The sequence below is a fragment of the Folsomia candida genome, unplaced genomic scaffold (assembly GCF_002217175.1).
Source record: "Folsomia candida strain VU population unplaced genomic scaffold, ASM221717v1 Fcan01_Sc004, whole genome shotgun sequence".
Taxonomy (NCBI): domain Eukaryota; kingdom Metazoa; phylum Arthropoda; class Collembola; order Entomobryomorpha; family Isotomidae; genus Folsomia; species Folsomia candida.
The window spans coordinates 832,575-859,563 of record NW_019091196.1 but is presented as its reverse complement, the minus strand read 5'-3'; the positions used below and the strand labels follow the sequence as shown (position 1 = coordinate 859,563).

Genomic DNA, 26,989 nt, shown 5'->3' with positions numbered 1-26,989 from the left:
CTGAGCATCTAATATGATAACAGCTTACCCAAAAATCACCTCGATTAGTCCTTAAAACTTTGTCGTCACCTCACAATCTTTGGTTGATTAAAATCTCACTTATTTATTTATTTCCAGTCCAAAACTCCACCAAAACTCTCCTGTCTTCGTTTTAGTATGTGTCCCACTTGCTTATCCAGTCCTTTCGGGGGAAAGAACGTGGTCCGAGGAGGAATTGGTGGTACGCATCATGTCGAAAATTTGTGTCGAATTGGGCGAATAATTAATTAATTAAACGTGCCCCAAAAACAGAGAGAAACGAACACCTGGAAAATCACAATGGAGGTGGAGGACAAATTTCAAAGAGACTAAAGTCTGCCCCGGCGGGAAGTTTAAATATTTAGTGGACACCGCTTATTCAAAGAGCTGACCAACAAAGTTGTGGTTTTCTTTTCGCTCTTTCACCAATTAATTTGTAATTAGTTAATTGTACTTAAAATCAATTAATTATTTGACACGGTGTGGGTGGTAAGTGTATTAATCATAAAAGTGGTGGGATATCAAAGTACGTCGAGATTTTAATTTGAAATTGTATTAATTTCTAGAGAGCTCCCCCGAGACAATATTTTCATGGCGAAAGAACCCAGCCGAAGTGATCGAGATCGCCTTGACCGTTCCAATTCAGGAGGGCGGAGGGACAGCAGTAGTAGCCTACGTGAACGAGAAAGGGACGGAAGAGATCGCCTAGCGATCAAGGAGGAAAAACGGCTCAGAAATGAAGGTGAACCGCATGTAAAATCCGGCGGATCGTCGTCATCATCCCCCAACAAATCCGACCTTTCTAGTTCGAAACAGACTTCCAGTTCTTCTTCAAGCAAAACCAATCCAATGCCACCCACAGAATCGAAGATGGAAGTGGATAAAGATCCACTTCCTGTAACGTTGGATAAGAAAGAGTTGTATGAAGTAAGATATAGATTTCGTAGTAGAAATTAATGGTCCCACTTTCACTTATTTTAATTGTATTGTATTTTTAGAGCGTCGTCGAGCATGAAAATAATTTGGCCAAGTCTCTGGACGCAGCTAAAAGTTTGAGCGAAGGCCACGATATTTGTGCACAACTGGAAAAGAATTTGCAGGAAATTATGTCAATGCTGTCGGCGCCCACGACAGATGAGGTTGGTGTGTGATCTTATCTTACTGTGATGCTAAATTATGCTAATATTTTATTGATATAGGACGATTTTGAAGAAAAAATGGAAGAAGGACTCGTAAAAATATCCAGCCTCCGTTTAATAAATCGGATGATGAAATTGAAACTAAAGTCGGTCAAGGACGAGCAGCTCAGTGTAAGAAATGACGTCGATTCTGATCACCTTCTCCTTCAAAACCTTTTGTATGAAGCGACACATTTGCAAAACCAAGTCGCAGCCGTGCAGGATTACAAGTAAGAAGAAATTATGCAAAGCATGATGTTTGCAAAAACTGGTTTAGTATTTTATCTATATTTCATAATTGTTTTTCAAATTTTAGGGGAAAGGATGAATCAATTGACCTCATTCCCGTCGAGCAATTTTATGAAGAGGCCCCAGAGAAGATAACTAAAACCGTAATTTAGACATCAATTAGTATTTTAGCGTGCACAATTAAACAAGAGGAATTCAATAGCTCTCATGCTACGCAGGGTGAGCTAATAATTCAATTAATCATCTCTTAGAAAGCTACCAAGTCGGATCCCCACTTACTCCGAATCGCAAGACTGGAGTACGAGTTTGTTCAAAGACAAAAACTTACTGAGGATTGCAACTCCTTGGAAAAAGAAAAGGAATCTGCGTCCAAACGCATTGACGACACGCAAGGAAAATTGGACAGCATTGGTCCCTTGTTGAACAGTGTACTGGAGGCGACAAAACCTCTCCAGCAGATTTTTGGAATTGAAATATCGTCGAAAAAGGAACAAAACGAGATCGCACAATATCTTCCTGCAGAATTGTATGTTTTGTTCATTCAGTCGAATGCGTTCAGGGAAGCAAACGGTATAACAAATATTTAACAAGTATTTTTATATGCAAATGGTCTCTATTTGTAATTTTGTACTTTTTTAATAGCCGGAAAAACAGATTTGGTAGTTAATCTGCACGGAAATCTGGAGGCAGCTAAAGAGTTAATTGTTACCCCAGAAGAAGATGAAGAGGATTCTGATTCGGATAAAGAATTAGATCCCGATGTGACTGAGGTAAATATTAAGTTTATTCAATTTTTGATCAATTAAATGATTATTTACGATCTTTTTAGACGTCAAGAAGACAATTAATGCGGAAAAAGAGCTCAATTAACTTGTCACCGGAAGATGCCAAGCAAAAATTAATAGAAAAGCATCCGTTCTGGATTGAGTGGGTCGTGAGCTCGAAGGGTATCAAATTAACAATAAAAATAACTCGCGTGAAAATTATAACACTTGTATTTTTTCATTAAAATTATTTCAGGGTCAAACGCAGTACTGATCCAATTCTTTTACCTCATTAAACTCAAAATTGTTACTGTAAAGGCCAAAATGGTGGATGACGTCAAGAAAATTCCGACGTAATAATTGTATATAAAATTATAATTGATGGGAAACCATTCTTATTTTTATTTTGGCTTGTTACTGTTGATAGTGGCGAAATCGTGTCATCGGATAGTCTGTTGGAAGACTTATTTCCAGGCGACAAGGGATTAAACAGCCCAAATCCTGCAAATCAGTACCTATTTCAAAAAGTTGATACGAAGGAAATTGCAGATTTTGTGTCCGAGACGGGCAGACCGTTTCTCTGGGCGCAGAGACTCGCGGGTGTGGAATTTCCTCCTTTAACTGTAAGATTAATATGTAACAGTTGTTAATTGTTTTCATTCTAAGGGGCAAAACCACTAACATTCTCGATTTCTATTTTTAAATAGGATCATAACGATGCAAATTACGAAAATTTAACTCGTCCCAAGATGGAAACGAGTTATCTTAATATCGAAAACGTCTTAAAATCGATCCAATCGCGTCTTTCGAACCAAGCAACGTTACACAACCAGTTAAAACTTTTAGGTATTTCAATTTTCAATACCTAACTTGAAGAATAGATGCTCAGTCTTAGGCATCCCTTCTAGCGAATTAATATATGTTAATTGTATATTTATTTTTTTAACTGATTATGTTTGCAGAAGCGAAAAATTTGCAGATTCCAACCGATGCAAAGGAACTGTTCCCAGCCAAGCTGTCCACCACGTTTAAATCTTGGGAATCAATCAATTTTCCCACTTATTGCAGCTACTCCTTTGCACAAGAACATTTACGGACGGATATTGTGAGCGAAGAGAATCTGTTTTTTAGAGCATGTCTGGAGCGAGGTCGAGGTAATACTTGACGCTTAAAAATGAAGCTCTGAAAAAGCTAATTATTTAACGTTAATTAAATACTTTCTAGCTCTGGTCACTGCATTGGTCACACTTACCCCCAATTTCCCCGAAACGCCGCCCGTGTTTTGCATTCAGCTTGAAAAGGAGGGGAATGGAGAAAGAAATTCCACAAATGATGCTGTAATTCGGGTACTTAATCTGATAATCTTGAAAATTCCTGTTCCTTGCTCAGCTTTAAATTGGATGTTATTTTTAACATGCAGGATTTAGAATGTGAAGTCAATATTTACTGCCTCGAAGATTTCCAACAATGGCCCAAAATTCTGGTCAGCCTTCAACTACTCCGACTGTTGCAAGGGATTGACATTATTTTAGAGACAGATTTTATGGTCGAGGAATCCGCCGGTCCTTCAGAATTTACCAGGGAGAAATTATTCCTCCGGGCGTCGACGTAAGTGAATCATCAAAATGTTATAAATTATTCAGTGCACTTATTTTATTCATAATTTTTTTTGATTTAGTGGTCGGAATCTTAGAAGGCCTTTCAAATACTGTGGAACGGGTGGAGGCTATTTTTTACACCGATACTAAACACTACAAATTCTGCGGGTTTTTATTGTTTAAAATAATTGTTGCTTTAAGCGTTACAATTCTTGACAAAGTTTATACCTCACTTATTTTTAATGTTATGATACTGTTGTAATAATTGATGCTTAAATATTTAAATAATATATGAAAATCGTTGCTAAATATGTATTGATGCAATTTTATAAGATCAATAATAACATGGACATATATTATTTTTTAAATATTAATCGTACTGTTTTTCAATTTGGTACAAGACATGCATATTATAATTTCTGGCAACATGATATGAACAGCAATTTTGTAATTGGTGAACGCCAGATCGAAAATTCATCATGAATTTTCGACATTAATTATTCATGTCGAATTCAAATTCGACAATTCGACATTCATGATTAGGCATTTCATGCATGCAACAAAGATGCAACACGTATGCAAGTAGTTAAGCAAGACTAAATTCTGCTCCATCGCACCGGGAACGATAAACTTTGCAGAATTGTTTGATTGCCAGAACTTTCGTTGTTTGTTATTGAAAAGGGAAATAAATAATTAAATTAAAAATTACTAATTGAAATAACTTTAAAGTTATCAAATTGAGTAGTAAAATAGGCGTTGAGACAAGATGTCTGCACACGACCAGATTAGGGCCATGCTAGATCAGTTGATGGGGACGAGTCGCAATGGTAAAAAAAAAACAAAATCAATATTATTATTTATTTAATCAATGACTCATCGTTTTATTTGTTTATTAATTAATTAATTGTGTTTCACAATTTCGAATTTCAGGAGAGGAGGAAAAACTATCCATCAAATTCGATGACCCCCGAGTCTGTAAGAGTTTCTTGCTGGGGTGTTGTCCCCATGAGATTTTAGCCTCCACGGTGAGTCAAACTTGTTGCGTTGTTTTTTTACCTAAAAATAATTAATTATTGTGTCGATCGTTAGTATAAATAACTTTGTACGCATTTAATATGGATGGGTTACCTAACTGGTCCGTCATTCGCAAATTGATAGTCAGTCGAACGCCGCCCGAATCGAGATTTATGCTATAAAACTTCATCCTCAAATTCCAATTACCAATTTTATTTCAACCCTTTAATTAATTCAACACGAAAATGAATAATTAATTAATTACTGGCGCAGCAGGTTGTTTTTTACTCGCTAATTCCTCTCTTATAATGTTACATCCTCCTCTTTCAGGCTTTATCGAAACAAAACAATGTCCATACCTCGTACTATTTTTGTAAGTGAACCTTGCTCATTTCGAAAAAAAGTTGCTCTTTCCACTGCAACTTACTTGGCACCGACCGATTGTTTAATTTTTTTGTTGTTAAAATAAATATGATGAATGTCGTGGGTGTGTAATTAACTAGAAGAGAAGGATGAGCTCGTCTCGGTTCTGGATCATCCCAGAGAGACAATAAACGGCAGGGCACAGTTTATAGATTGTGGTCATGATGAGGGCTGGTCTTGATTGCGCCTGGCTGCTGTAAGTACACAAAAGTTGATAACTAACTTCCTTCACTGGTCATGAGTAAGCATGGCTGGGACAACGCACTCTTAGAAATCGAGTATTAAAACGATACCAAACGGTAATCATATATGTATCATCACAGTCACTTTACCAAAGTGGTGTTGATAATTATAGTAATAGCGCGGTACAAAAGTTTTACCATTTCGGTAGGAAATTCTTACGTATAATTTGAATACCAAGCGGTAGCAACTTTACTACCGAGAATTCAATACCTTAGCTGCCTGACTTTACCAGATTTCTAACAGTGCACGTTCATAATTTTAAAAAAGTAGCCAGTCAGTCGTATCATATGTCGCTATTTCATACGCTATACTCGAGCCAGGCATCGTCACAAACAGTTTTTAAAGTTCTGGTCAGTTAATCAGTCAGTCAGTTAGTTAATTATCTAATTAATTAATTCGGCATTTATCACTGATGAATGAATACTTGTTTTATATTGATTGATTGTTGATATCATTATAATTCGGTGTGGGTGCATGGTTCCATGGTTGACCATTTATGTGGTAAGTTGACCATATCGCATTTTGGTCCAAAAAATGTCGTTATCAATTTTTAAAGAAACTTCTCACCTCTCTGCCCCCGTTCGTTGTATTTGGTTTAAGTCTGTCTCTGCTCTCGTGGTGGTATGGTAAATATTTCGTAAAAAACACTTTGTCCCGGCCGTAAGTTGATGTCATTTAAATAATAATTAGCCCTGGGATTTATTGTCTTTGTTAGTATGTGGGGTAATCACTTATCGTTTCGTTTGGTCTTGTTTCTTGCAGAGGATGGACCTCGGAGATTGCGTCAAGATGCATAACCTCGCGTTGAAGGCGGATTACGAAATTGCGAGTCCGGGGAAGGATTATTTTTACGATTTGGACGTAAGACTAGCTAATTTTTACGACTAATTGTTGACTTTAATTGTTAAATGTACATATTTTAATTGTTGTACAGGCGCTCGAACAACTCTCCATCTTCGTGGCGGAAGCTGACCGTAAGACGGAGCAGGCTCGCAAGCGTCTCGCCGAAACACAGGAGGAACTATCCACCGAAGTTTCCGGGAAGGCGGATAAGGTTCACGAGCTGGGAGAAAAAATTGGAGAGGCGTTGGCAAGGGCGGAACAGCTCGGAGCGGAAGGCCTCGTCGACGAGAGTATGAAACTTATGGAGGAAATTGACGCTTTGCGAAAGCAAAAATCTGAGGCGGAGTCGGACTATCGCTCCTCCATCCCCGCGGCGACGTATCAACAACAAAAACTGAGGGTGTGCGATGTTTGTTGTGCTTATCTTGGAATTCATGATAACGACAGGCGACTCGCGGACCATTTTGGGGGGAAGTTGCACCTCGGATTTATCAAGATACGGGAAACGTTGAAAGAATTCCAGGTATTTTTTGTGTCCGTTATTAGTTCAAAATGTATAAATGGGAATTTAATTATATGCTCTCGATTTTGTAGGAAATTGCGGAAGAGCGTCGTAGAAAACGGAGGGATCACATGCGTCTCGCCCGACTTGACGAGGAGGAGAAAACGCGTCGTCGCGAGAGAGAATTGCGAGATAAAGAACGATCTGAGAGGAAAAGATCTAACTCTCCGTCAAGGTAAATAAATAAGCAAAAGTCACGTTAAATTTTTCACTAACAAATTTTTTTTGTAAGTTTTTTAAAATTGTGATTCTCAAAATGTGGCATTTTCATTAATTTATCAAATCCTATTTTTATAGTTTCCTTATTTTAAAGTTTTCTTTACTTTTTTTCTATTTCACAAAATAATCTGGTCCGTAACCTCCATTATCTGTCAAAATTTAGTAATATCGAATTATTTCAGGGACAAGTCGGCCGGACGTGACGACCGCGACCGGCGTCGAGGAAGTGACCATGACAGGAAGAAGAGAAGCCGTCGTTCCAAATCGAGATCGAGAAGCCCACGAGACCGCGATCATAAGCGAAGCCATAAAGATAAAAAAAGGTCACGCTCCAAGGAACGAAGGGATAGGTCCAGATCCAAGGAGAGAAGATCGAAACATTCCGATTAAATTGGTCTTGCCGTATTTAGTTGTCAGTTATTATAATTATAATTCTTCGTAAAGTTTAAACATGTTAACTTTAGTAACTTTATAATTTACGATCTAAAGAAAGCGTAAGTATGTATGTACATAAGTTATGCAAATGCAGAGTGAAAGTGACATACATATTATTAGGAACTCTCTGTTCATCTGATTGTTTTGTGTTTTACGCACTTTTTTTCTACTTGAGTAATAAAATCGATTTTGTTTCCGAAACTTTTTGTCAAACGGGCCGTAACATTTTGCATGTTTTTGCACAGTTTTACGTACATATTTCCGATAGAGACGCAAGCAATTTCATTTTATTTAGTTGAACATCCTCAAAAACCCGGATAAAAATTCTTACAAATTTAATTTTCATTTCCTTATGCTTGCAAAATGCCGACTGACTTTTAAATATTTATAAACCTACATCCTCCACGTGCTCCTGTTTTCCGTCATTGTTTTAATGGCAGGTTCCATTCCATTTAATCATAGAGGATTCCTTCGTGTTAATACCGACTAAGCGTCAAATTTATGACATGACATTGCATCGCCCTCCCAAAGCCGAAAGCTGGTCGGACAACTTTCCTATAAAAAAAGTGCAACACGTGTGCCTTCCAGCCAACAGATGCGATGCGTACAGTACAGACTTATGTATGTAAAGTGTACAATTTGTTGCTACTTTTGGAATCATAGAATTGCTGAGGGCTATTATTTATATAAATACTCGAACTTTCTAATCACACTCTTCACTAAATCTGCAGTTAAAAATCTCATCATAAATTATAATACAAAGGTCTACAAAAAATCATAGAATTCGCAAAATTCCGGATTGCTAAGGGCAGTCAGTCAGTACTCTGGCCAAGCATCGTTAAAATACCTTCAGTACCAAAATTTGTCTACAAAAATCATAAATTTTTTTTTGTCTACAAAATCATAAAATTCGCCATGCAAAGTCTTGCAATTTATCCATCATCTCTTTTTTAGCACGACAATCAATCACCTTGTTTTGTTGTTCAACATCATCTCTCACCTCCATTATTCTAGCCGCATCTAAGAACTTCGGACTATAGCGTCTCCTTTTATTGCGCATCGCATTCAACCAAGCAAAAAATAGTAGAATAATAATAATCTCTGCTTGACTTGCGAAATTTTCATCATTCTCGACTCGTCTTTCCTTAAAGAAGAAGGTACAATCTGTGCAAAATTTAGTAGAACTTGTGCAAAATTGTATTAAAAGTTGTGCGAAATTTATTAAAACTTGTGCACAATTTATTACACAAATTTTTGCAACAAAAGTGCTATCAAGTTAAAGAGTTATATTTCTGCAAATTCAAGATTTTAAGGTGAAAATGTGAAAAAAAATTCACAGAACTAGAAAAATTTTACTTTCGCCAATATTTCCATAAAATTAAATTAAAATCCACAAATTGAGATGACTTTGGTCTCGAAAGCCATATTTTTAATCGTCCTCGCCTCCTACCTCAGCAAAGGGGCGCAAGCACAGCCCGATAACAATGAGGACGAAAATACGGGACAAAACCGGAAACTGGAAAAACAACAGCAGAGAAGCTCGAGCTTTAAAGCGAGACTCAAACAAAGTAAGATCATAACTAATTTAAACAATATGCACATTTACGATTGGCAAATTTGTGAAATTGCGAAAGTTTTTGAACTCATGTACAGTTCTAAAAAGTATCTACTATTGCTAGTCGGTCAGATATATAACATACTTCACACAAAATATGCAAATACAATTCGCAATAAATTGTTGCCAAAACTTTGCTAAAAATGCAACGACATGACCTGACGAACCACGAATGATAAGATTTCTAAATTGTATTTTTATTTTTGCAAACTTTTAGGATTTAGCAGACAGTCCTCCACAGCGTCAACTTCCAGTCAAGCTTCCACCTCGATCCTGCTGAACTAAAGATGTGACTGAAATTTTTTCAAAGAACAAAATTCTACCCCCTTTTTTGAAGAATGATCAGAAACCGTCGTTCTAAAAGTATTAAAAAGACTGAAAGTGTGCACATATCGTAGAGCTACATATTTAAACACTGGAAAATTATGCCAAAATCAAAAATGTGATGCCAAAAATGCCAAAAATTATCCACGTAAAATTTTGGATTTTCAATTGCAGTCGATCTAAATTCTTAATGGTTGCAACTTTTTTTTAGGATAATAACATGCTAAATATTTACATATTCCGACTTATATATTTTCCAGACAGTTAGTCCTATTTATATTGTTTTAAGAGTACAAAACTCGCCTTACATAAATATTTATTTCACTTATTTAGAAAATCTAAAAATTAATAAAAATCATATATGTATCAATTCTGTAAAAAAAAATCTACATGAAAAACAAGACAAAAATTATTCATGTCAAATCTACTCAAAATATCAATAAGCTTGTCATCTTTTCAGTTGACTAAATTCTTAATCATTGCAATTTTTGTAGGACAATAATATGCCAAATATTTACATATTTTGACTGATTTATGTAATTCATGGGTATTTAGCTAGATAGTTCTGTCGACTTAAATATTTAGTTACAAAACTCGTCTTATAATACATACAATTATTTATTTTACTTATGTACATAGCAAAATCTGAAAATTAAAGAAATCCATAAATTCTGTCTAAAGTCTAGCAGTCTAAAATTTCAAATTTTTACAATTGTGTATAAAATTTGAATGCATAAATAAATTCAAAACTCATTTTTGCATTGTAAAGAAAGACACAGGAATGACAATATTATTTATCTTTGCTGGTCAATTCAGTTTTATTTGCATGTTTTTTTATTATGTATCCGATAAGTCTGGCTTGATAAGAGGACCGACTTTGTTACGCGTGTATGATTTATAACGTGTCAATTTTAAATACAATTGGCGAATTATCAGTATTTATTTAACTTCTGTGTCATCATTATTATTGCGAATTTTACATTCATCAAATCCTATTTGTATAAGTGCAAATTATTGATTTTGCAGTGCAATTTACTGAGCGGACCGTTGAAAAACTGCGTTGTAAGTTTGTAAGTGCGTTTTATTCGCAAAGTTCGCAAAGTTACGGTCTAATAAAACCGGAAAAAATACCAGTGTTTCAGTTAATTTTGATTCGCAAATATGCAAATTTTTACGGATACCTTAATTGCCGAGCTTTGTTCGTGCACCGATATTTGTACATCGTCGCCTTTACTAACTGAGCTCCAAATAAGCGGGATTATCACGGAAGTCCTCGTTTCTAAAATTGTACTACAAAAAAAACTTCAAAAAATTTTACCATAAAATTTTGGCTAAATTTCCAATTTTTTCAGGAAAGTGACTCAGACCCGAAACGGCGAGCACTTCGTTTGTACACTTTCCTAAAGAATAATGCCGTCGACGAAGCTCTTCCAACGGTGAAAGAAGCCCTGAAAAAATCTGCAAATACGAAAGCCTTGAGGGCGTTAGAATCCGCGATATCGCAACAAAGTGACCAGTCCAATGTCAGTGCCAGTGTGGGAACGGTATTAAAATTTGCATTTTTTCACCTTACAATGGATGGAGGTCTCCAAGCGTATGCTTTCCGATTTTGAGCAAATTAGTGTCAATCGATCACAACTTTAATTAGGGTAAAATTTGCGAAAGACACGATCTCCCAGTGGGGACGTTTGGCATTTTTGGAGATATTTGCATCCGAAGAGGAGAAAACGCTCAGTAACTTTGGAAAGTGTAAAATCTGTCAACTTCAGAGCGCGTTTTTTCCTCTTCGGATGCAAATATCTCTTCCAAACGTGCCCATTGGGAGATCGCGTCTTTTGCAAATTTCATCCTAATTAAATTTGCGATTGATTCACACTAATTTGCTCAAAATCGGAGAGCATACGCTGGGGGACCTTCATTGTTACGTCAAATTTTAAAATGCTCACAAAATTATCATTTCCTTATTTTACACAAGAATGCTGCTCCTAGCGCCACCAATGAACCCACCCCCACTCTCATCACTGGAGATGTCAAAGTGTCCGACATAGCCTCAATTTTGAACACAAGTGATGAAATTATCGAAAATCTGACCACATTTTACCCGCGATTTCCAAAAGTCAGGTTAAGCGATATGAAACAATTTCTGGACAAGTTTAACAATGGGTCAACGAATTCGAGAGACGTTATCCGAAAGGTTTGACCTGCTCTTTTATTTCGCGAATTTTGAAATCTTTCCCACTCTTTCGGGTTCAAGAAATGCACAGCGCAAGAAATAACTGGAAGAAAGTGGTTTCGTGCAGCTACATATTTAGACCTGCAAGAAATGCACGGCACGAGAAACTAGGCCGCGCCGTTATACTTCATACGATTCTTGGCTAGATGGCTGCTAGCATTTCTTGCATTTTCTCCCGGTTTCTTGCACCTTGAATTTCTTCCTTTTTTTTGCAACTGTTTTGACCTGCAAGAAATGCAAGATACAAAAAACTGCGCCCCGCTACTATACTTCATACGCGCGTGGCTAGGTGGCGCGGATTGCTTGCACTTTCTCCCAGTTTCTTGCATCTTGAATTTCTTGCACCAAGAATTTCTTGCTGTTTATTTCACCTTGAATTTCTTACAGTTTTTTGCAACTGTTTTGACCTGCAAGAAATGCAAGATACTAAAAACTACTTCCCACCGTTATACTTCATACGCGCGTGGCTCGATGGCACATTTCTTGCACTTTCTCCCAGTTTCTTGCATTTTTTGCATTGCTTACTTTGCAATGCACGAAATGTAGCAAAACCCGCACTGATTGTTTCCTTCAACTTGACCCATTTTAAACATCAAATTTTCTTCAAAAAATGTCAAAAATTATGTCAAAAACTAGGTCTTAACTTCATGGAAGGGGAAGAACGGAAATAACGCCACCGTCGCTGGTCTGATCACCATTTTGGAGAAAGAAGACGCTGACGGGCTTTGTTTTATGGAGGCTGCAAGTAATTTGCGAAAACATAATGAGTTTTTTTATTGTGATTTTAGTCTTTATTTTTTACACATGCATAATTTTGATTTTCAGAAAGTTTGAGAAAAAAGTACAACTTGGATTGCTCCATACTGGATGGATAGATACAAATTTTGGGGAAAATTGGCATTTAATTTAGATAATCTTAATTTAATTTTAACAGTTAAGACGAGACGTGACGTCTAAAAACGTGTCTATAAATATTGCAATAATAAATCACGTGCTTAAAATTTATTTCTCACTAATTCAAAATAATCCCCGTTCAATACATGTTTTTTAACAATGCAAAGATTCATAAATGCATTTCAGGCTGATCAAAATTTCAAATTCTGCATGAAATTCGAAATCAGTGCGACATGTTTTACAGTGCACACGTAATACGTAATCTTTGAAAAAACAATTCAATACCTTTCTGTCCAAAATCTGATATCTTCCAATTTTTGAACTGTGCATGATGTTTGAATGTAAAAATTATTTCGAGTCATTGTATCATAAAGAAACAGGAAATGACAATATTATTTATCCATCTATAAACTGTGTGCTCCTGGTCAATTCAGTTTTATTTGCATGTTTTTATTTTGTATCCGATAAGTCTGGCTGGCTTGATAAGAAGACCGATTTTGTGATGCGTGTATGATTTGTAACGTATCAATTTTAAGTGCACGATTAAATACAATTGGCGAATTATTAGCATTTATTTATTTAACTTCTGTGTCATGCATGCATCATCGTTTTTGCAAATTTTACATACATCAAACCCCATTTGCAGTGCAATTTGGTGGGCAGACAGTTGAATGAAATATTGCGAAAGTGCGTTGAAATATTCGCAGCTTTAAGTATTTTTCGATTTTAGATGAAAAGCATACATAAACTGCTCCGACTGGGTTTCCAAATAATAATTATAAAAAAATTGACAAAAAAATAAAAAATTGAGTAAAAAAACGAATAAAAAAGATTTCTTGATTTCTTTCTTGAAATTATTTAGATTGTGATGTTACAGGAAATAAATTTGTCTCAATTTTGTGTTGAGATTAAAATTTAGACAGAATTGTTAAGAAATAATTAATGTTTGACGATGTTGAAACAGCAGAAGTACGGACAAGTTAATAAAATTAACGCACTGCAAAAAACAATAGAAATTTGCATACGTACATACGTAGATGAATAAGTAGGTGTTCAATGGTATTTAGTATTTAGCTTGTTGAAGTCATGTGATGTGTTGTATGGATGTATGTAATCGTTGTTGTAATAATGTTTAATTGTGGGTGTAATAAAAATAAAAAAGTTTTTTCTTTAAAAAAATCATGTGCAAATTTTTTTCGCGAAAAAAAAGTTATAGGCAAAAATTCGTTACTAGAGAAGAAACAAACACAATGTTTCGCGTTTATCCATATTTTTTTTAATGCGTAAAATTTTCATGACCTAAAATTTTGCATATTTTTTTATTAGCTTAGGATTCATGGGATGGTACTGGTAATCTTTCCAATCAATCATAAATATCAAAATGTTTTATTTTCCACACCGACGTTAAATCATAACATGAAAAATTCTGCAAATATTTATTTTGTGATAGATAATTTCGAATCACTATTTTGATTGTGTTTTTAAATATAGTTTTTTAATATTTTCAATAATTATAAATACCTAATTCCACGTTTTTCATTGACATCCGCCTAACAGTAGTAGTTTTTTAACGCCCAAAACGTCATTATAAAACTTGCGACGATTTGGTAACGAATTTTGCATAGATAAGCATGTTGTATGTACATATGCAAATAAAATATGTAATTGTATTAATACACCGAAGCCCATCATTTCCCAGTAGCTTATCGCTCCAAAGATAACCATGTATTGAATGAACATACATTGCAAATAAAATTCATCAACGGTCAGATTTTTCCAGAAAATCCCTTACTGCGCATCAGTCGTTACTTAAATTGTAAAATTTTCCACAAATAATTACTCAAAATTACAATTTTTCGTATTTTTTATCTGAATATTTTATACAACCATTGCAAAACACACACAAATTACGCACAAACTTGGTCAAACGTTAGATTTCCCCAGTAAATAACTTACTCTGCAACTGTCATCAGTATACAAAATTGCCAAATTAGCCACTAAAAATTAACCAAAATTTTCGAATTTTTCAACTATTTACATACAAATTTTTTACGCCATGGCCGAAATACCTTTGCCACCACTGACACCCGGGGTACAAGTCCAGGCAACAATGACGACATCCAGAGTCGCCTCAAATATAGGAACTCCCTCCGTTCTCACAAGTTTGGCGGAACTTCACGAAAATTTCGGCGTGCCGCCTGGCGACGTTCATACAGCTCTCCACCGGATGATAATGGGCGTGGACACGACGGATCATTTTATCAGTAAAGTGTTAGTTCAGTGGAGATCTTCTCGATACGATAGAGACGCCAAGGGAAGCCATCTCCTTAGATGTTTGGTAGATGGCGGACATTTAGATGCGGCACGTGAGTTTGTTTTGTTGTACATTTTTTAGCTAGGTTTTTAAATTTCTGAAAAAAACGGAAACTCAAAATTATTAGTGTTTCGGATGGAAGAAAGTGATTTCTTGTAGATGGTTTCACCTGCGAGAAATGCGCGGCGCAAAAAACTAAGCCCGCCGCGATAATTGGCTAATAAAAATTTGCGATAAATGGCTAGATGACACATATTTCTTGCACTTTCTCCCAGCTTCTTGCACCTCGCATGGCTTGCTTTGCACTGCAAGAAATGCAGCAAGCCTGCAAGAAACGAAACACTACAACTAGTTAATTTATTGAAATTTGAAATTATCTATTTGTATATTATTTATATGTTTTTAGAAGCCCTGAGAAACGCTGGAGTTGGGGATGATACCCAGATTCTGTAATAAACCGGGACAATATTACAACTTAATTAACAAACTACTTCGTTAGTTAACTGTATTATAAATGTAATTTAATGGCAAATTCAGTCTCTTAGATAACAAGTATTTCCGAATAATAACTGTTTGCATCAAACATTCTATTCTCTGATTAATTGTATATACACTTTTTTTATTCTTCCGTTACACGGATGACGGAAGAAAATTGTTTTTTGTTTTGTTTTCCTTATTCGATGCATTTTATGGGGTATAAAAACGCGTATCTATTAAGGAACATCGACGCCTATAAAAATATTTTCCTTTAGTCGCTCCCTGAAATTTGGATAGCTTTGTGCATTCCTCTAAATTTTTGAAAATTGTTTCATTTCTTCAAATTGTGCTGAAATAAAGCATTTCAAGTTAAAGAGTGAAATTTGTGTTTAATATTTTCGAAAGATAATCGTCTTAAAAAAACTTGCATTTTTATTACACGCGATTTTTGACAAAATAAATTTCGCAGCTTTGTTCATTAATTGTCTGAATTTTTTACACTGTTATTTACATTTCCGCGAACTTTGCTAGAATAAAGAATTTCATAAAAAGTTGTTATTAAAAAAGTCTTTTAAAACAATTGCAATTTTATTACAATTGATTTTTGACAAGGGAATTTCACATTGCATTTTACAAGATGGAAATTCAATTCGGTAAATTAATAATTTTCTAAACTATGATTAAGTAAATAATTAACTAATAAAGTATAAGTAATTAATTTTAATTTTAGTATCATTCAAAACTTTTGACTTTAAATTTCCATACAATCTTTTCATATTTTTTTTACAGCATTGTCCACAACACTTCAATTTATCGCATATTTTATCCCGTACTGTCTTATCGGCCTATGCATTTGGTCCTATTGGAAAATCATGTTCGGAAGTCGGATGTCTCGATTACTTGGCAAATTTCCCGGACCCCCGCTCGTCCCTTGCGCCGGAAATGCCTACTTATTCCTTGGACCTCCTAAAAGTGAGTTTATTTATTCAGAGGACGGATATGCATTTAATAAAATCGCTTAAATGCGTGTTTAATATTTGCAAAAAAAACATTTATGCAATATGCAAAAAAAATCAAAATTTTTACAAAATTTTGTATTTTCTATCTTTGAATTTAATGTTTTAGATTTTTTTGTGATCCAATTTCTTTAAGCAAAACAATTTCGTCTCATATCGTTGAAATAATTACAAAAAAATGTACGTTTGAAAAAAAAGATCTGAAAGATTTACATACTTCAAAAACATAAATATAAGCATTTCCAGAAAATTTACAATTTTCTCCGAAACATGGGGCAAAAAAGCTTGAAAAAGAGTAGTATTAGAAAAAACCTGAAATACTCGTTTAAAAAATATCTAAACTATTTAGTTTAGCATAATGATAACGTTTACCACAAAAAGATAGTTTCACGTCGTTTACGAGATTTAAAACAATTTTATATTATATAAATAAACTCATTCCAGGTAAAAAATAAATACGATTGAATCGATTTGGTTTCTTTCTACATACCTGCGGCTGCAAACAAGTTTTATGTGCATATTTATTTCCGTTTGCTAAAATCTAATATTATCCGTGCCTGGGTGAAAATTAACAGATATAAGAAAATTTCACTTATTTGAAAAATTTGTTTTAAATTGAAAAATGAAATTCAGTCTTATTCAGAAATATTTACAAAATATATATAGTTTGAAAATAACTCAAAGATTTCCGTATTTTTCAAATAATATCGAAAATATTTAGAAATATGTAAAAAAATTGAAATTTTTGTATTCGAGTAAGCGGACACACCCGCAATATTTGACCATCGGTCGCTATCTAGTGAAAAAGTTGAAAATAAATGGATAGCCGCCCTCTGATCATCATTGTCCAAGAGATTGAAAATATATTTTATTTATGACTATGCAAACATAAAAACTAAATAGGATGTAAAACGTTTAGTCGAAATTTCCCTCTAAACAAATTTTAATTTTAATGGTACATAAACTTAACCCATATTTTATTTATTATTTAAGTATTTGATTTCTAAATAAATTTATTTATTATGCCTGCAGACGTACTTCCAACAATTGCTGGCCTAATAAAAAAGTATGGGCGACGTTTCCGCCTGTGGAAATTTCACAATCCGTACGTCATCCTCGTAGATGGGAAGGATATCGAGGTCAGAATTTCCGCAGTGGCCGCGGAAGCGTGGGTGCGGACAGAGGGACAATGTCCCCACGGTCGTTCGATGTCCGCATCATATCCCCATGTTATATAAACCCCTTCCCCCTATCCTACAGGGGCAATGTCCCCAGATGTCCCCACAGCTTCCGCGGCCACTGCACGTATACATTATAAAAATCAATTGGTTTTTATAGATCATTTTTGATTTGCTGATTTTTTTTTCGCTTTATGAAATTAGCACGTGCTCTCGTCCAACCAGCACATCAACAAAGGTCGGGATTATCACCAACTTCACTGGATGAATGGAAACGGGTTAATTACGTCAGGGGGTAAATTTTGATTTAAAAAATTAGGTTAAATGAAAGCTAGAGTAGAAAAGTGATTTTTGAAATATGAAAACTTTTTAATAATTTTTAAATTCCTGTCAGAAATACGGTAACTAATTAGCAAAATACAAGTAATATATAGCTTACTTTTTAATTCACATAGGCAAAAAATAATTTACTCTCCGATCCGATCAATTTGTTGAAAAAAGCTTAATCCGATCCGTTTTTTTAATTCTTCAAAAAACCCGATCCGATCCGTTTCAATCGGATTTGCCCAAGAATAAACCGAAATTTGTATCTTTGTAGTTCCACGAAAACTTGACCTACTCGTGACTTAATAATATTACTTTTTCACAAAATAATTTTATGGCGTTTAGTCCTCTCAAAATTTCAAAATTCCATTTTTTCTGCAGGCGACGTATGGCGTGAAGACAGAAAATTGCTAAATCCATCCTTCAAATACCAACGGTTTGACGGATTCCTGGATTCTTTTAATAAAAATGGCAAAATTTTAGTCTCCGTGTTGAAAAAGTATTTCAAAAATGGGGATCAAAAGGTCGATCTGCATCCGGCCCTTTGTCGTTGTACGATGGACACCATTTTCGGTGAGGAGAAAAATTACACCGATTTTATCAACGATTCATGAGGATTTTTGTATTTGTGCAAATTTTTACAATTTGTGCTAAATTTTTATTTGCTTAATAAGAGAGCGTGTATTTTTAAATGTATGCGGCTCTGATTTTTGATATTTTTTTTTACTAATTTTTGAAATTTGTGGTAATTTTTTGTCTATTTTTTTAAAATAACAGAGCGTGAGTTCTTAAATTAATACGGATCTAATTTTTTTGAATTTGTATTCATTTCCTTAATAAGAGAGCGGGAATTTTTAAATTCATGCTACTATTATTTTTGCAATTTTTACTAATTTTTGCAATTTTTTATGTATATTTTACCTAAGAGAGCGTTCTTGGTGCCACGTTTAATATTCAATCAGAATCTTCCGAAGGGTATGTTGGCGAGGGGCATGTGATGTATGAAGGATTAAAATCGTAAGTTTTTTTAAGAAATCTTATTTAATTAGAGAAATTTGTCAATTTTGTTTATTTATTTAGCAAAATGTGTAATCAACTAATTAACTTATTAATAATTTCATAGAACGAGAGGCTTAAAATCTGATTAGAAAAATTCATAAATTTAACTTAATTAATTAGACATTTAGTTAAGTAATTATTTAACTAATTAATTAATTATTTCATTTATTAACCGGATCGTCATATGTATTTGCCCATGCTACAACTTAATCCGCAAAGTACTTAATACCAAACTTGACCAGTGTCTTCCCACAAGTAGAAACGATTTTGTAAGTTTTCTAGGCGATTTAGATGAGACTAAATTAAAATGTATTAAGCATTATTTGACTCAAGCTACTGAGGCGAGAGAAGCCTATAATAATACTGATGCAGTATTAGGCTAATATTTAATACTTAAACTAGGCTAAATCATTATCGAAATAGTAATATCTCTATATATTTAAGCAAATTTATGAAACTTTTTTGTATATGATTGTAAAGGCCGTGGCCACATCAATCGAGCACTAATAAATTTACCTACCTACCTACCTATTAACCGGATCGTAACTTATATATTCTTAGATAATGATGATTATTTTTACTTGGAGATGATGGCCTTGTTATCTTTATTGGTCATTTTTAATGCCATCAATTCCAAAATTTCCTTCAGGGTGGTGATGCCCTACAGAACGGGAGGTTTACAATTTATTCGACAAATTAACTAACTTAACTTAATCAATTAGTAATTTCATGTATTAACCGGTTCGAAATATAATTTTATAACGATTACCTATTTTAGTTTCAATGTGTTTCACGGATATTTTGACCAATTTATTTTAATTTGAAAAATTGCAAAATTTTCTTCAAAGTGAGGCTGAAAAATTAATAAATTTAACTTAATTAATTAAACGTTTAGTTCCGTAATTAATCGTTTAAGTTATGTATTAGCTAATTCCTAATTTATTTCCAGGATAATTATTTTAATTTTATGACCACCGTTCATCTTTTGTGTTTTTTTAAATTTGAATAATTTGTAAATTTTCTTCAGGGTGATGATGTCATACAGAACGAGGGGCTTAAAACCTTGGCTTTGCCTCCCAATTGTTCGCAATATTCTCGGAATTGCAAAAATAGAGAGAGAAACGAAAAAGAATTTTACAAAATTTATGATTAAGGTGGAATTATAAATCAAAATTTTAATATTTTTTTTGTAAATTTTAAATATGAAAATATTTGTTAAAAAATATTTAGGTTATTGATGGGCGTAAAAAGAGCCTGAAAAACAATCCAGGTAAATTTTTAAGTTAAAAAAGTAGAATTTTGAAAAAAATACAAAATTTCGGTTTCTGCATTTTGAAAAATTAGGTGACGACGCGTCCCGAGCATTTATCGACGTTTTATTGGAATCTCGCTCAAATCAAAATCTTGTGGATCATGCTTTCACAATTTTTGCGGCGGTGAGACAAAATAAAATAAATTTCAAATTTAAGAAATTTAATTTACATATAAAATTTCGAAATTTCAAAACCAAATTTTATTCAGGCCTTCGAAACAAACGCGACCGCGATGAACTTTCTGCTTTTTCTCCTCGCACTGAATCCGGCGTGTCAGAAAAAAGTACATCAAGAATTGGACGAAGTTTTTAACGGGGACCGGTAACAATTTGGGAATAGTTCCCACAAAATTATGAAAATTTTCCACAGAAAAACTTGGTTTAGTTTTGAATATATTTTTTTGCGAATAATTTCCGCAGACGAGACGCCACTGCGAAGGACATCAAAGAACTAAAATACATGGAAATGTGCATTCTCGAAACGATGCGGCACTTCCCACCGGCACCAATGTTTTCCAGAAATTTGGAGACCGATATTGTTCTCGGTAATGTACAAAAATTCTATAACTGATGATGGAGGTCTCTCCCATCGTATGCTCACAGATTTTGGGCAAATTAGTGTCAATCGATCGCAAATTTACTTGGGATGAAATTTGCGAAAGACACGATCTCCCAACGGGCACGTTTGGCAGAGATATTTGCATCCAAAGAGGAGAAAACGAGCAGTAAATTTGTAGAGAGTAAAATTTGTCGACTTTAAAGCGCGTTTTCTCCTCTTCGGATGCAAATATCTGTGCCAAATGGACCCATTAGAAAATAGTATCTTTTTTTGTAAATTTTGTGTTAACTAAAACTTGTGATGGATTCACAATAATTTGGTCAAAATCGGAAAGCATACCTGAGAGACCTTCATTGTAAGATTGATTTCTCGACCAAATTTTTACTATTATTGCAAAATAGTGAAACCAAACCAAACCAGACCAAACCAAACCAAAAAATGGCAAAAAACGTTACACTTTTTTGCATGCATACATATCTTACATGTTTTTAGAAACTAATAAGGAAATTTTGAAATTAAGCCAACCTAGAAATTTCAAATAATTGTAACTTGGAACAATTCTTGAATGACTTAAATGCCAAAATATATTCATTTATCAAGTTTACATAGACTACTCATAAATTAGATCACAGGGGTGTAACTCAGATTTAAACTACATAAATTTCTAGTTTCTCGACGAAGCTAAAATTGTAATAAAATATTTAAAAACGTCGTCCCTTTTTGCACTCGTAAAATTACATTTTTGCATCATCAACTAAATTGAAAAAAAAAATTTAGAAATTTAGCCAAACTCAGATTTCCCAAATAATTAGTATTTGGAACAATTTATGAATGTATTTGGAACAATTTATGAATGACTTAAATGCCCAAATATATTTATTTATCAAGTTTACGTAAAATTTACGTAAAATAGATCCTTTTATGGCCATATACATATTTAAATTTTAAATTTCTAATTTTTGACGAAACTAAAATTGAAAAAATTATATTAAATAACGTTTCCCAATTTTTGTACTCATACAATTGCATTTTTCATCAACTAAATTTAGAAATAAGTAAATTTTGCACTTTTGCCGAACCCAGAAATCTCAAATAATTGTAATTTGGAACAATTTATGAATGATATAAGTGCCAAAATAATTTTAAAAATAAAATTTACATAATACGTACAACTTAGATTTGGGCCATCTTCATCGAAATGATATTTTCTGACAAAATTGAAATTTCATAAAAAAATATATTTCAGATTTATTTTCATTATTTTGATTTATGAAATTTCTAATAATTTTTAGATGACGGAACCCTCGTCCCGAAAGGAGCGGACGTTGGCATTTTCGTGTACGAAGTGCACAACGATCCCGCCGTATTTCCGCACCCCGAAAAATTCGACCCGGACCGATTTTTACCCGCGGAAGTAAAAAAGAGACACAACTACTCGTACATCCCATTTTCAAAAGGCCCCCGTAGTTGTATCGGTAAATTAACTGCTTTCTTATTAGATAGATATCACTTTGATCCTTTCTGAAATAACTTTACATTAAATCGTCGATCAACAGCATACCTGTTCATTTTCATTCATTTGAGTGATTATGATGATAATGAATGAATATGAAATTCCTGTCATTTGAATGAAAATGACTGAAGGATTCCTTCACGTCAGATGAATGACTGTGAATGAAAGGATTTTTCACTCCTTCATTTTTCACCCTATGCTTAATACATGGGGCGAAGTAAGAAATGAAGTCCGATGAAGTGAAATGAAATGAATTTGAAAGAAAATGACTAAATGTGAATGAAAATCTTCAGTCTGGGATGACTGACTTTTGAATGAAAACCAAAATTTTTGAACAAGTATGAAATTTTTGCAAACAAACTTCAGGGAAACAAAGCAAACCCGGAAGTGATTGTACTAATGATTGTACTGAAGATTTTCAAGCATTTTCCTTCAAATTCATTTCATTTCACTGTTTTTACGTTGCCTCATGTATTAAGCATAGGATGAAAAATTAAATGAGTGAAAAATCCTTTTATTCACAATCATTCATCCGAAATGACTGAATCCTTCAGCCATTTTCATTCAAATGACAGTAGTTTCATTTTCATTCACTATCATAATCAGTCAAATGAATGAAAGTGAACAGGTATGCTACCAGTACGGAGAATATATCTGATTTTACCAGATTTTTAACAGTGCACATAAAATCATACAAAAATATTCAAATTATTCACTAATCTCAACTCAATTTTTTATTTAGGCCAAAAGTACGCCATGCTTCAAATGAAATCTGTCCTGTCCCACGTCCTGCGCGAATTCAGCGTCACCACGAAGATGACGCGAAAAGACGTCAATATCATAATCGGCTCCATTATTGAGATCGATTGCAGCATTTTTTTAACACTTTCTCCACGATGTGGTCCAAAAACCATGTACAAATTTTGACGAATAAATAATACTTTCAAATTTATTATGGTCAATATTTTTAATCGCATGAAACATGCGAAATCTGCATAAACCCGAAAAATCTATATGAAAATTAGCAAATATAAAATTTCATGCATGACTTAAATGCCAAAATCTGTTTTTAGTGTAAAATTTACCTAAAATAAACAAATTAGATGGATTCACGCATTATAACTACCAAAATTCTATTTCATGGTCAAACTGAAATTTTATAAAAACAAAAATATATTTCTGAATTATTTTTAATAATTTTAATTTCACTTTCGCTTCCGTCACCACGAAAATGACACGAAAAGACGTCAATATCATAATCGGCTCAATTATTGAGATCGATTACAGAATTTTTTTAACACTTGCGCCACGATGTGATAAAAAAACATGTAATTAAAACTTATGACGAATAAATAATACTTGAAAATTTATTACGATAAATATTTTTAATCGCATCAAACATGTGAAATCCGCTTAAGCCCAAAAAAAATCTATATGAAATTTATCAAAATATAAATTTTCATAAATGACTTAAACGCCACAATATTTTTTCTGAATAAAATTTACCTCAAATAACCAATTAGATAGAAAATTAGATTGGTGGGTGTACTATTTGTCAACAAAATTCTATTTTATGTTGAAACTGAAATTTTATAAAGACAAAAATATATGTCTGATTTATTTGTATGATTTTGATTTCATTTTCGCTTCCGTCAATACGAACATGACACGAAAAGACGTCAATATCATAATCGGTTCCATTATTGAGATCGATTACAGAATTTTTTTAACACTTGCGCCACGATGTGATCCAAAAAAAACATGTAATTAAAAATCATTGAAAATTTATTACGATAAATATTTTTAATCCCATCAAACATGCGAAATCTGCTTAAGCCCAAAAAAAATCTATATGAAATTTATCAAAATATAAAATTTCATGAATGACTTAAACGCCAAAATATTATTTTAAAAATAAAGTTTACCCCAAATATTCATAAATTAGATTGATGTCATTTTTCTCAAAATTCTATTTTATGCTGAAACTGAAATTAAAAGAAATATGTTTCTGATTTAAATACCTTCTCTTAATTTGGTTAATACCACGGTTTTTCGTAATTTTTTTTAACTTTTATTATTTTATTATATTAGGTACATATTTAGCACTTAAATTGAATATTTCATGACAAAATAGTTCTGAACGTCCTTTTTTTCATTTTTCGTCATAAATTAATTACGCGGGGTCGATTTGACTAATAGGCGATTTTTCCGTGATAAGATGACTTAACACATGTACTCCTCGCGGATTTCGTTGTCGGTCCCCTCGTGCGTGCAGGACATGAATCCGAGCCCCTTCTTCCGCGGGGAATAGTTCAGCATGAAGGTGCAGATCGTCACGGTGCAGATCAGCGCTACAGCTATGTACGCGGTCAGCATGTAAATCCGGGCGAAACGACCCTTCGATCAATAATTTCCATAATTTTGATATAAATTTTCAAAAATATTAACGTAGAAATAGATCGTCGAGTCAGCACATTTTTATTCATTTCTCCCCTCTGGGAACTTATTTTAAAATTCTGGACGACAAATTTGCAGTCAGTGAGTTGATTCATGGAATTGCGGAGAGGTTTTTGAGCCAGTTCCAATTTTTCTGAAGGCTTCCTAAACTTGAGATCTCCTCCGCCAAAAAGTGTCAAAATCTGGAGTGGATATTTCTATAAAAAAATTAATTTAAGATTTGGACACTTTTTGAAGGAGGAGATTTCAAGTTTAGGAAGTCATCAGAAAACCTGGAACTCGTCGAAACTGGCTCAAAAAACTCAGCGCCACTCCATCAATCAATTTGTCGTCCAGAAGTTTAAAATAAATTCCGAGAGCGGAGAAATGCTTAAAAATGTGTCGATTTCCACGATTTCCATATTTATTGCTCTCACAGGCGCGTCGAATCGTTCCTTTTCATCGAAAACGGGAATCGGCGAGAAGAGGATGAGACGACGTTGGGTCAGCTTCATTTCTTTGTCACTGCGACATTGCAAAATCTGCAAGTAAAAAAAATATGACGATAACCACTGCAAAATTGATAACCACTCAATGCATACGGTCTGAATCATACCGTCATCACGACGTGCATCGCAATATCGAAGTGGATCCAAAACGTTACAATGAGGAAGACAGCCTCCTTATCCAGATGTCCAAAAAAAGAGAGGACCGCAAAATCCTGGTAGGCCGCGGGTGAGCCGGGAATCGCGTTCGCCGTTATCATGCACGCCACTACGGATTCAGAGGTCACAAAACGTCCTACAACGGACGTCTCCCAGCGGATGCTCTTTGATTTTGAGCAAATTATTGTCAATTGATCGCAAATTTAATTAGGATGAAATTTGCAAAGGACACGGCCTCTCAAGGGGCACGTTTGGCAGAGATATTTGCATCCCAAGGGGAGAAAACGCGTCGTAAAATTGACAAATTTTATACTTTCCAAATTTACTGGGCGTTTTCTCGTCTTCGGATGCAAATATCCCTGCGAAAAGTGCCCCTTGAGAGGTCGTGTCTTTCGCAAATTTCATCCTAATTAAATTCGTCATCAATTGACACTAATTTCACAATCACATCAGAAATGTCCCGGGTCAAAATTGTATGTCGAATTTGACATAATTCGACACAAGTGCCCGGAACAATGGTTTGTGCAGAAAAAATATGAACGATTCTGCTTAAAACTTCTGACAGATATATTCTGCAGAAAGGTTTTGCCCAATTATGCATAATTCTGCATATTTTGTGCACAAATTGTTTCGGCATAAATTTTTCTGTATAAAATCCAGCCAATTCCCTGCATAAAACCCAGCCTAATTTATGCATAAAATCCCTTAAATTTTTCACCCGGGGTGAAATTTGAAAATCGCAAAATTTGCAAACGTGCCCGATGGGAGATCATGTCCTTTTGCAAATTTGATCCTAATTAAATTTGCGATCGATTAACACTTTTTTTGCTCAACATCGGATCGCATCCGTTGGGAGGGCTCCATTCTTCGTCGTAAAATGGTACTTACGACCCAGCCAGTAGAACAAGAACCCCATGACGCCATGCATAATAATTGTGACTGCCCGAATTTCTCTCTTAATCGGTCGTATTCCACCCAGGAGAAAGAGCAGGACCGAAATTACGACGGAAGTCCAGCCCATGATGCGATGCGCGGTGGCTGAGTGGCTCAAACTGACGCCGAAAATCGCCTTGCTCCCAACTTGTCGCGTCAACCCGACGATGAAGAGAAGCACCGTGACGAAAGAGAGGGAAAGGTGGACCTAAACCACATTTCATAAGTATTTATTTAACCACGACGGAATTTTCTGCCGCCATAAAAAACCCAGTATTTTGCCCATCCCTGCCGGAAGTCGTTCACGTGAATGAAACGGACTCACCCAGACGAAGAGCGAGAAGGGATCTTCCGCCGCCATCATGCCCCTTTTGTACGCGTTCGACTTTCTGAAAGTCATCTTGAAACGGGCTGCAAGTTTTTTCTCAAGTAAATCTTCCTTAGCTGTCAGAAATGAGAAATAATTTATTTTTTACGGCAGTACGATATGTTAATTATCTAGGTCATAATTACGTAGGGAAAACAATTTCTGTTTTTTTTTCGGAAAACGGGGGCAAGAATTTGTCACAGACATTTTTTACCCATGAAATC

General features: G+C 34.4%; 7 protein-coding genes across 8 annotated transcripts in view; 5 read left to right on the top strand and 2 right to left on the bottom strand.

The window, feature by feature from the left end:
- Positions 1-169, bottom strand: part of LOC110849520 (protein Gawky) — a 35,262-nt gene extending 35,093 nt beyond the window's left edge. The window contains exon 1 of the mRNA XM_022096938.2: positions 29-169. The gene's annotated coding sequence lies outside the window, so the exon portion shown is untranslated. The remainder of the gene's footprint in view (positions 1-28) is intronic.
- A 199-nt stretch (positions 170-368) lies between these two features.
- LOC110848541 (THO complex subunit 5 homolog) lies at positions 369-4,175 on the top strand. The gene is made up of 15 exons (XM_022095790.2): positions 369-507; positions 585-945; positions 1,017-1,157; positions 1,218-1,426; positions 1,513-1,588; positions 1,697-2,015; positions 2,088-2,215; positions 2,275-2,392; positions 2,466-2,562; positions 2,637-2,832; positions 2,917-3,055; positions 3,172-3,363; positions 3,434-3,555; positions 3,630-3,817; positions 3,888-4,175. The coding sequence occupies exons 2-15, from the start codon at positions 610-612 to the stop codon at positions 3,955-3,957; spliced, it is 2,331 nt and encodes a 776-aa protein (XP_021951482.1). The 5' UTR covers positions 369-507; positions 585-609; the 3' UTR covers positions 3,958-4,175.
- A 257-nt stretch (positions 4,176-4,432) lies between these two features.
- LOC110848848 (putative RNA-binding protein Luc7-like 2) lies at positions 4,433-7,747 on the top strand. Of its 2 annotated transcripts, XM_035851076.1 has the most exons (8): positions 4,588-4,634; positions 4,738-4,832; positions 5,152-5,194; positions 5,325-5,440; positions 6,250-6,348; positions 6,422-6,853; positions 6,925-7,067; positions 7,294-7,747. In XM_035851076.1, the coding sequence occupies exons 5-8, from the start codon at positions 6,253-6,255 to the stop codon at positions 7,499-7,501; spliced, it is 879 nt and encodes a 292-aa protein (XP_035706969.1). In that variant the 5' UTR covers positions 4,588-4,634; positions 4,738-4,832; positions 5,152-5,194; positions 5,325-5,440; positions 6,250-6,252; the 3' UTR covers positions 7,502-7,747. The 2 variants fall into 2 exon arrangements, with proteins under 2 accessions (XP_021951873.1, XP_035706969.1); XM_022096181.2 differs by lacking the exons at positions 5,152-5,194; positions 5,325-5,440 and having other exon boundaries at positions 4,433-4,634.
- A 2,646-nt stretch (positions 7,748-10,393) lies between these two features.
- LOC110848414 lies at positions 10,394-12,741 on the top strand. Its single transcript, XM_022095623.2, has 5 exons — positions 10,394-10,772; positions 10,838-11,029; positions 11,461-11,679; positions 12,355-12,463; positions 12,544-12,741. The coding sequence occupies exons 1-5, from the start codon at positions 10,647-10,649 to the stop codon at positions 12,591-12,593; spliced, it is 696 nt and encodes a 231-aa protein (XP_021951315.1). The 5' UTR covers positions 10,394-10,646; the 3' UTR covers positions 12,594-12,741.
- Positions 12,742-14,138: 1,397 nt separating this feature from the next.
- Positions 14,139-15,785, top strand: LOC110848715. Its single transcript, XM_022095993.2, has 2 exons — positions 14,139-14,978; positions 15,333-15,785. Exons 1-2 carry the CDS (start codon positions 14,669-14,671, stop codon positions 15,377-15,379), a joined length of 357 nt encoding a protein of 118 aa, XP_021951685.1. The 5' UTR covers positions 14,139-14,668; the 3' UTR covers positions 15,380-15,785.
- A 369-nt stretch (positions 15,786-16,154) lies between these two features.
- Positions 16,155-23,316, top strand: LOC110848229 (cytochrome P450 4C1-like). The gene is made up of 12 exons (XM_035850643.1): positions 16,155-16,375; positions 17,452-17,558; positions 17,802-17,892; positions 18,303-18,494; positions 18,848-18,938; positions 20,008-20,134; positions 20,211-20,250; positions 20,325-20,416; positions 20,502-20,614; positions 20,713-20,837; positions 22,144-22,326; positions 23,107-23,316. The coding sequence occupies exons 1-12, from the start codon at positions 16,276-16,278 to the stop codon at positions 23,289-23,291; spliced, it is 1,446 nt and encodes a 481-aa protein (XP_035706536.1). The 5' UTR covers positions 16,155-16,275; the 3' UTR covers positions 23,292-23,316.
- A 1,199-nt stretch (positions 23,317-24,515) lies between these two features.
- On the bottom strand, positions 24,516-26,452 carry LOC118435469. Its single transcript, XM_035851585.1, has 4 exons — positions 26,354-26,452; positions 25,417-25,574; positions 25,238-25,342; positions 24,516-24,761 (listed from the first exon to the last, which is right to left on the bottom strand). Exons 1-4 carry the CDS (start codon positions 26,391-26,393, stop codon positions 24,588-24,590), a joined length of 477 nt encoding a protein of 158 aa, XP_035707478.1. The 5' UTR covers positions 26,394-26,452; the 3' UTR covers positions 24,516-24,587.
- Between the last annotated feature and the right edge of the window lie 537 nt (positions 26,453-26,989).

Coding starts and splice junctions, on each gene's coding strand:
- LOC118435469 (XM_035851585.1), bottom strand. CDS start 26,393: ATGCATGGCGTCATGGGGTTCTTGTTCTACTGGCTGGGTC. Junction 25,343..25,416: donor CGATGCACGTCGTGATGACG/GTATGATTCAGA, acceptor TTTTACTTGCAG/ATTTTGCAATGTCGCAGTGA. Junction 24,762..25,237: donor AGGAACGATTCGACGCGCCT/GTGAGAGCAATA, acceptor TATTGATCGAAG/GGTCGTTTCGCCCGGATTTA.
- LOC110848715 (XM_022095993.2), top strand. CDS start 14,669: ATGGCCGAAATACCTTTGCCACCACTGACACCCGGGGTACAAGTCCAG. Junction 14,979..15,332: donor CGGACATTTAGATGCGGCAC/GTGAGTTTGTTT, acceptor ATATGTTTTTAG/AAGCCCTGAGAAACGCTGGA.
- LOC110848229 (XM_035850643.1), top strand. CDS start 16,276: ATGTTCGGAAGTCGGATGTCTCGATTACTTGGCAAATTTCCCGGACCC. Junction 18,495..18,847: donor TACGATGGACACCATTTTCG/GTGAGGAGAAAA, acceptor ATTTTACCTAAG/AGAGCGTTCTTGGTGCCACG. Junction 20,838..22,143: donor GGAGACCGATATTGTTCTCG/GTAATGTACAAA, acceptor AATAATTTTTAG/ATGACGGAACCCTCGTCCCG.
- LOC110848414 (XM_022095623.2), top strand. CDS start 10,647: ATGCAAATTTTTACGGATACCTTAATTGCCGAGCTTTGTTCGTGCACC. Junction 10,773..10,837: donor AAGTCCTCGTTTCTAAAATT/GTACTACAAAAA, acceptor CAATTTTTTCAG/GAAAGTGACTCAGACCCGAA. Junction 11,030..11,460: donor TCAGTGCCAGTGTGGGAACG/GTATTAAAATTT, acceptor ATTTTACACAAG/AATGCTGCTCCTAGCGCCAC.
- LOC110848848 (XM_022096181.2), top strand. CDS start 4,574: ATGTCTGCACACGACCAGATTAGGGCCATGCTAGATCAGTTGATGGGG. Junction 6,349..6,421: donor ATTATTTTTACGATTTGGAC/GTAAGACTAGCT, acceptor ATTGTTGTACAG/GCGCTCGAACAACTCTCCAT. Junction 7,068..7,293: donor AGATCTAACTCTCCGTCAAG/GTAAATAAATAA, acceptor GAATTATTTCAG/GGACAAGTCGGCCGGACGTG.
- LOC110848541 (XM_022095790.2), top strand. CDS start 610: ATGGCGAAAGAACCCAGCCGAAGTGATCGAGATCGCCTTGACCGTTCC. Junction 2,393..2,465: donor GTGGGTCGTGAGCTCGAAGG/GTATCAAATTAA, acceptor AAATTATTTCAG/GGTCAAACGCAGTACTGATC. Junction 3,364..3,433: donor ATGTCTGGAGCGAGGTCGAG/GTAATACTTGAC, acceptor AATACTTTCTAG/CTCTGGTCACTGCATTGGTC.